Here is an 8,769-nt window from a genome sequence, read left to right on the forward strand (position 1 = left end):
TCTGTGGGGTGAGTGGCAGTGTGCGGGGCCGTCTGTGGCACTGGTTGAGGTACGGTGGGTAGGGGCCCCAGTGGAAGAAGAAACTCAGCCTTGGGAGCCAGGAAATGCTCTTGGTCTTGAGCAGCGGCACACAGCCGAGTGTGATGTGTCTGAAAGATCCCCTGGCTGTTGCATGGAAAATGGGGCAGGTAGGGGAGAAAGACAGAAATGGAGAGGGACGGTGGCTTGGACTGAGGGGACAGAGTTGAGGTGGACACATTCTCCAGTTAGGGCTCAAGGACTTGGTGTCTGCACGTGGGCTGAGGCAGTGGGAGGTGGCTGGTGCTGTCCAGGTCTCAGCTCCAGCACCGAGACAGATGATGGACAGACGGACGGACGAAGGGTGTGCCTTGAGGTCTCCATGTGACACAGAGGATGGGGGTGCAGTGGGATGAACTGGTCCTGAGCTCAGAGAACATCTGTATCAGTGACATACATCTGGAAACCAGGGTATTGATGGTATTAAGAACACCACATAAAAATAAAAAGTGATCAGAACCAAAACCCACATTATGCCAATATTGAGTCTGGTTGGAGGAGAAGACAGTGAAACCTTGGGAAATGGCGAGTAACATGCAAGGAAAACACAGAGGAAGGCGCTACAGAGGCCAAGGAAGGACGGCCCACAATCAAGGAGAAAGGAAGTGCAGTGTTAAATGCCGAGTGGCTATCAGGAAAAGCACAGGGGCTCCACTCAGGTCCACCCCGACCACCAGTAACGAACGCAACAGGAAGGGACACTCCAGTATCACCCTCAGTGAGTTCCAACGTTCAGACGTCTCGGCAGCCCCCGCTGCACTTCTCAGTGCCCTGGTTAAAAACACATTTCAAGTCTATTTTTTCTGCACAGGATTATCCTTTAGAAGAGCTGTTTTCGACATGCAGAGTATAATGTGCTGGGCAGAAGAGAGTCAAACTGAGCTGGGAGCAACAGGAAGGACGTCAGCTGCTCTGATGTAGCTGCTCGGAAAACGCGACTGGAGACAGCAAATGAAAACAGTGCATGACACCTCCTTTCAAATTATCTGACTGCACACTGAACACCTCCCTTCAAAAGACAGAGAAAAACAAATCACGAGTGAGCTAACGTAAAAGTTTTATTGAATAAATACATGCACTGTCATGTGAAATTAGTTGAACAGAAAGGACATTCTCTTCTTTTTAACCCGCATCCCCCACCGTTGTTCTCTATTTGCAGTGGGGGGTCCAGCTGGAGGTGGAATAAATGCAGCAAACACAGAAAAAAACACACAGCTACACACAGGTCTGCACTTGGCTTAGGTGCCTGAAAAAGAAGGGCCGACCTCTTGATAAAGAATATCTGTAAAAGGAATTTTTACCGTGCAGAATATATTACGGTAAATACAGTTACAAGGCTGCTTCTATTTTACTTATTTTTTGAGATGGAGTCTCACTCTGTCACCCAGGCTGGAGTACAGTGGCGCAATTTCAGCTCACTGCAACCTCTACCTCCTGGGTTCAAGCGATTCTCCTGCCTCAGCCTCCTGAGTAGTAGCTGGGATTACAGGCGTGCACTCCACCACCACGCCTGGCTAATTTTTTTATTTTTAGTAAAGACGGGGTTTCGCCATGTTGGCCAGGCTGGTCTTGAACTCCTGACCTCAGGTGATCCGCCCACCTTGGCCTCCCAAAGTGTTGGGATTACAGGCGTGAGCCACTGTGCCCGGCCAGCTGCTTCTGTTTTAATCTGAACTTGGAAACACCGTCCTACTTTAAGGCACAGGATCAGGATAAGAACCCACATGTACGAGCTAACAGAGCTGCACTTCACATTTACTAAGTTAATTCATTTTCCCTTCATTGGCTTGACTCAAGGTAGAAAAGTTAAAATTCCCTTTTCTTAGAGAAACTAATTATTTAAAACTGAAAATTAACATTCTGAGAACTCAAGAGTGTCTGACGTCGCTGGGATCCTGGAGTGCTGAGTGTGGCCTGGAGGGCGGCTTCTCTCCTCCACGTCTGGGGGGTACTTCGGTGCCTCAGAATCACCCCCTTTCCTTCCTTCCTTTCTTTGAAGGAGAAAGGAGACGGCTACTGGAGGCCAAGAACCTCCAGGCCCTCACGGCCCTGGAGACAGCGCTTCCGACTCCACTGCCTCAGGGCAGGCACAGTGCGGCTCAACCTTCCTCTGGGCTGGTACCTTTAATTGTGTCTACTCTGCCTAAGTGCTTAAATAAAGCCTTCCATTAAGCAAAATACACACGGAGCGGTTACACACAGGACTGCAGAACTCAGATGGATGGGATGTTGGTAAAAATTACTGGCATGCTACAATTTCGATGAGTGCTGCTTCTTTATAGATTACGACAGAAGACTTTCAACAGACCTGATTTTTAAAAATCCTTCAACAAATCTAATACTATGGGAAAGCAACTAGATTTAATGTTATTACCTGTCTTCCATAAATACCATAAATGTTTTGTGGTGCATACGCGTACATATGTGTCTATAAAGGTACTGATATGCTTCCCAAATAATCCTATATACTAACAGTGGAAATGGTTTATCAAGAGGCTTTACAGTCAAATGTCATTCAGTAGGCGACAGAGTATACTACTGGTCTTTATGATTACATGAAATACGCTGTGAAGCTACAGACTCATTCTAAGTAAACCCATGGTTCAAAGTGGAAATTATAAATGGAAACAAAATTAAAATCTGTTAGAAGGGAGGGTGGGGAGACAGCCACCAGCCAAGGGTAGGTTACAAATGGAAGCAAAATCTAAATCTGCTAGAAGGGAGGGTGGGCAGACAGCCACTGGCCACCGGCCTCTGTCACAGGCACTTCGGTTTGTTTGGTCACGTGAGTTACCCACAAGTTGTGTAGTTCCATTAAACAAGCTAAGAGCTCCAATCTAAATTACAAAGCTCTATTTTCCTTAATATATTTATACATAGTTTTAAGATGTTCTCATGGCTGTGGAAGCCATTTTCAGCATATAGCTTATAATATACACTTAATCGTCTACATACGTGCATCCTTTCTTTACAGACACTGCAACAGAGCCTCACCTCACAGGAGGTCTGGGGGACTCTTAAGTACATAAACATGCTTTTAATAGTCTAAACAGAATAAAAATTGCATAACAATCTCCCAGTATTAAGGTTAGTCACGGCATACCGTGAGGCAGCCTGGGAAGTGGCTGCTGGCGCCCCCAGCCCTGGTGGTGGCCAGTGCACATCGGCTCACACGGCCCCCATCCCATGTGTGAGGTCACGCCGGCTGCTCCTGACTATAATGAGATCGAGCTTCCAATTTTTAATGCAATATCCTGTCTCCTCATCCCAATCTACCTCACAACCTTTAAAAGGGCAGCGTGCACCTTCCTTTTTTTATAGGCTGGGAAAACATTGAAAATTAACAACGCTCATGACTATTTGAGAACAGCTTAATTGCTAACATGGAAAGTCTGTTCTTATAGTCTAGGAAAAGTACAAGGTGTCTGTATACTGTTTCATGAGTAAGTTACAACAGCAATTAAACATAAGATTTCATTTTTATGTAAGAAATTTCAGATTAGTACAATATGATATATGAACCATAATTCTCTTAATATCTTATATTACTCAGTTATAAAACATTTTTCCTCACAAGCCCTTCAACTTCTCAGTAATACATCCTTATATTTATGAAAATGTTAATATTTTGAATACTTTATTTCATTATTCATAATGGGCAGAAACACACTAACGTTTAATAATCTTTCAGCTTTTCTTTTTAAAAAGAAACACCACAAAATAGGTCACTGAGAACTTTTTGCCACAAAGATGAAAATGATTATTTGTCACAAGAATTTCATAAGTTTTAGAAGAAAATATATATATTTCCTTGATCTATTCCTTCTGAATTTAAACCAGCATGTAAAGATTATAAAAAATAGAGTCTGTTTACATAGCATAGTATACCTCAGTGATATATAAACAAGGCCATAATAAAGCACAGACACATCCGGCCCCTACGGACAGGGCTGAGCAGAGTCCACAGACACAAGAGCTACCACCACCCTATTGCACGTTGTAGGAACTGGCGAAACCCTAGAGGAAATCCAACATATAAAATTCAATGATAATATTGGCCACATTTGCCTAAAATGTCAACAACTTTATAAAACTATTAAGGTATGTATAACTAAATACATGAAATTATAAAAATAGCATTGGTACGTCTGTGAGAGGGGCTGTTCCGGGCAGAGGTTGAGGAGCTATGCTGAAGAGGACCCCTCCTGCCTGCTGTGGCTATGTCATCACCTGAGGCCTCGTCCCGTCTTCCGTGAGGTCATACCTGAGAAAGACAGTGACAAGAAGGTGGTGACGGACACAGGACCAAGTATGAAAAGCCTATCAGATACCTGTCGGGTTCCGCCACCGTCTGTGGGGGACACTACCCACCGGGCGGGGAAAGCATTTTTAGCTACACGCTGGGGTTCTCTGTCTGTAGCAGGGACACTCACCATTGGGTCCAGCCTTTGGCAAGTTCTTCAGATGCCAGAGCAACCAATACCTGTGGGTTTTTTAAAAAAAAGTAGTTAAAGTAGGCTGGGCTGGGGGCACTGGCTCCCGCCTATAATCCCACCACTTTGGGAGGCCAAGACGGGAGGATTGCTTAAGCCCAGGAGTTTGAGACCAGCCTGGGCAAGATAGTGAAACCTTGTCTCTACTAAAAATAAAAAAAATGTATCTGGGTGTGTTGACACGCGCCTTGGTCCCAGCAACTCGGGAGGCTGAGACAGGGATTGCCTGAGCCCAGGATTCGAAGCTGCAGTGAGCCATGATCGTGCCACTGGACTTCAGCCTGTGCTTCTAGAGACCCTGTCTCTAAATAAATACACAAATACATGAAGTAGGCTAAGGCAATGTCTTTTAGATCTTTTACCACTTCTTCTCATCTCTCTCATCTTCTGTCTTCCTCTAGGAATATGGACTCTCCTATTTTGAAGGCTCTTATTTTTTCAATCTTTTCTACCCCCATGAGCACCTGTAAGCTATACGGCTGAGTACATCTAAGAAATCCTTCATGCAACCAGCAGTCTTAAAATTCAGCTTGACAGAATATCAGCGGAGACGACTCACAGGAGCGTTGGCCCACGTGCCCTACATGGCTGCACAGCGGACGAAATGATGCCTGTGATTCAAATCTCCTCCTCCCTAGCTGAACTCTACTTTCATTCTTAAATAACACACCCACATGCCAAAGTTAAATGTGAATATGGACAAAGACTAGAAGAAATTCAGACAAATAAAGCCAATGAATTTCAGAAAAAGAGCAGAGCCGTCAGTTGAGGAGATGGAATTGTAAGAGATTATTTTCCTTCATTGTGATACTTGAACACAAATTTGAAGACTTAAAAAAAATCTTCAACTAGAAGTTCATGGTATTGGTATAGTTAATGAATCAATAATCTGAATATGGAAAAACAATTAAAATAACTTAAAATATTTTCAGAAAGCACAGATGTTTTACTGACTGTCTTTGGAGCCCACGATTTATAAACACGCACTGACCTCGTAAGTTCACCCTTTCCGCTTACACAGATATGGTCTCAACACTGCCCCGCAGGTAAATGTTCCATTTTACAAGCCGCAGGAACCGATCGAGGATCTGTTTGGCACTTACTTTGCCAAGGAGCCCTTTGTCTTTGGACAGGAAACCGCCGCTGTTCTTCACGGCGACGTCGAGTGTTCTCCTCTGCACCTCTGGTAACGAAACACTGAAATCAAAGCTGAAACAGGAAACGAGAGCCTCACTTAACTTTGTCCATCATTCTGTTGTATGTTCTCATAACTAAAAATGGCATTTCTGCTCATGAGATCATTCCAAATGTCATGTTTGTTTTTTATTACAAAACTGAGTTCTTCTGCCTCATGTTTTCATCTGGCATTTCAGGAAGACTCAAAAACCAACATTTTTTTTTGTTTCCCACATATAAGAGAAGGCTCTGGCACCCACAGATGTCTGGGTCCCACGGTCCCTGGCTCACTCATGGGTGGGTGAGGAGCGTCTCTGAACATGTCTGACTCTCCCTGGGGGTTAAAATACGGGATAGTGTTGACAAAACAGCCATTCCAGAACAGCCCCCTCACTCAGGCGTTCCAGCCCCCCGTTCAGTCTCAGGACCTATTCCCACTCTCTCCAGTAAAAACAGTACGCGCCTGCAGCTTCGCAGGAGGGACAAGGCCTCCAAAGCCCTCGTGATGCTCAGCCAGACGCTGCACTCAGGAGCCTGCAGGGCGTCTCTCCTGGGGGCTGGCGGGTGCCGCCCCAGGCCACAGTGCTGGAAACCCAGATGGGCACGTGGAGTCCCCAGATGCTCAAATGCTTCGGATGGGTAGGAGCACTCTGCACAACCTCATCAGGGGCTGAGGCAGGCCTGCCAGTTTCTGACGTGTGTTTTACATAAAGCTACTTGTATGAAAGTACAATGAATGCGGAGGATGTTTAAAGATGCAACGTAAACTGAATGAGCAGATAGCGACACCATACAACTGTACTGTTATCATTTCCCAAAACACGGGTGGGTTTCAAAGCACCAGGGGACAATTATGTAAGATACCAAATGGGTACAGACTGGCGGCTCTTTAAGTGGGGGCCAATGACCCCGGGGGGGTCTCTTGAGACCCTCTAAGGACATTGCCAAATCACCCTTGACCACAGAAGCAGACTCCAGCCTCTCTTAAGCCAGACCACTAAAGAGATGAGCAAAAATGCAGAATAATATTATTCTTTTCATTATTATGTTTTTTATTTTTGGAAATACGGTTGTTTTTCCAGTATGTCATACTTTAAGATTTTGGGGGCTTACGTTATTTTAAAACAAAATTTAAAATAGATGTATCCTTAAATTTTCAGTTTTAATTGATAACATAGTTAAGTGTCAACAGATAGAACCCCCAAAATGTCAGATAGAACCCCCAAAATGTCAACAGATAGAACCCCCAAAATGTCAACAGATACAACCTCCAAAATGTCAACAGACAGAACCCCCAAAATGTCAACAGATACAACCTCCAAAATGTCAACAGACAGAACCCCCAAAATGTCAACAGATATAACCCTCAAAGTGTCAACAGATACAACCCCCAAAATGTCAACAGATACAACCCCCAAAAATGACTTCTTCAGGGCCATCAATAACTTGATCTTTATTTAATCACTAGTCTCCGTGTCCACAGGGTTATAACTTGAATTTACTATATTTAGAGCTTCTACATAAAGGCCAAAATGCTTATTTGTTTTGAGACGTATGTTTGCTGAAATTTGGTTTCTGACTGAACTTCTCAACAGCTGATTTATGTGCTTCGGCCACTCAAAGGCACCATTTAGGGCCTTCTTAATCTGCCACTTCAACCAGGCAGTCTATCCTCGGCTGGATAAAATATCGTACCTTTGATCAAACACGGGATTTAACGTTTTCTTTGACACGTGTGTTTTCCTCCTTCCTGACCGCCTCTTGTCTGGTAATAAATACATGCGGACGTAGGGGTCAGAGCCGTCTTCAGAGAAGGCAATGAGGTTTCTTATAACACAAACCAGAGAAGACAAGGTATTAGGATCAAGAAAAAGAGAATCAGCAGCACATGAGCAGCACATTCAGATGTGCTTTATCAAGCTTTGATTTCGTGTTTATCTAAAAACCGAGAAGTAACAAGGAACAGAATGTGTGAGGTGCTTTTGCCTCCCCTGATGGCTGCCTGGTGGCGTCTCCCAAACTCCTTTCTTAGTGGCTTTCTCAGCGGCGACTTCGGCCTTCATTTCTCGAGCCCAGAGTTTGGAGGACGTTCTAAATCCTTGGTCTCTGCTTGTAACAGAGTGATGGCTATTGTTCCACAATGCTTCTGCCATTTTCTCTCTCACAGCCAAGCAAGCCAGGCCCCCAGGAGACACCCACAGACCTGCCTGGGCTGCTCGCCTCCACCCTACAATGCCTACTCCTCCTTTGCCACAAACGCGGTCAAGTGCCCAGCTGCACGGGCCCCCACATTCTTCGCTTGCTGACTGACCCCAAAGTGTAGTAGGGATTGTTTTGCTAGACTCCTCTCAAACAGCATCCCCCACGGTCATTATCTTAGTGGCAAGAATATATGAACTTCTCAAGAGTGATGTATTGAACTCTACAGTTATATCATCTTTCTAAACGGTGCTAATTTTATTTTCCTATGTTTTCAACAGCTACTTATAAGCTCCAAATTTTTATATCATATTTTAAAACACTAATGGGACAAAGAAAACGGCAATAAAAGGAAAATAGTTCATAAGTCCACAGTATCATCGCTAATCAAACGCAATTAAAGCAAGTCACCTGACTTTATACTTATTAAAATAATATAACGAACAAGTTAAAATAAATTTTTCCTGATGAGGCCAGTCATGGTGGCTCATGTCTATAATCCCAGTGCTTTGGGAGGCCAGGAATTAGAGGCCAGCATCTCCACAAAAAAATTAAAAATTAGCCAGGCCTGGTGGCTTCCACCTATAGTCCCAGCTACTCAGGAGGCCTGGCCAACATGGTGAGTGTCTACTAAAAATACAAGTTAGCCGGATGAGGTGGTGCACGCCTGTAATCCCAACTACCTGGGTGGCTGAGGCAGGAGAATTGCTTGAACCCAGGAAGCGGAAGTTGCAGTAAGATAAGATCGTGCCACTGCACTCCAGCCTGGGGAACAAAGTGAAACTCTGTCTCCAAAAACACACACACACACACACAGAAAAAC

The 8,769-nt window shown here is 44.5% G+C and overlaps 1 protein-coding gene across 2 annotated transcripts in view; it reads right to left on the reverse strand.

Moving 5' to 3' along the window:
* Positions 1–3,304: 3,304 nt before the first annotated feature.
* Positions 3,305–8,769, reverse strand: part of ESYT2 (extended synaptotagmin-like protein 2) — a 101,650-nt gene continuing 96,185 nt past the window's right edge. For both annotated transcript variants that reach the window (XM_011941548.1, XM_011941547.1), the window contains 4 exons: positions 7,443–7,574; positions 5,675–5,780; positions 4,512–4,561; positions 3,305–4,342 (listed from right to left, as the gene is read on the reverse strand). In XM_011941548.1, coding sequence (XP_011796938.1) covers positions 4,297–4,342; positions 4,512–4,561; positions 5,675–5,780; positions 7,443–7,574 — 334 coding nt within the window. In that variant the 3' untranslated portion in view covers positions 3,305–4,296. The remainder of the gene's footprint in view (positions 4,343–4,511; positions 4,562–5,674; positions 5,781–7,442; positions 7,575–8,769) is intronic.

Source organism: Colobus angolensis, unplaced genomic scaffold, assembly GCF_000951035.1.
Source record: "Colobus angolensis palliatus isolate OR3802 unplaced genomic scaffold, Cang.pa_1.0 Scaffold2, whole genome shotgun sequence".
Lineage (NCBI taxonomy): Eukaryota > Metazoa > Chordata > Mammalia > Primates > Cercopithecidae > Colobus > Colobus angolensis.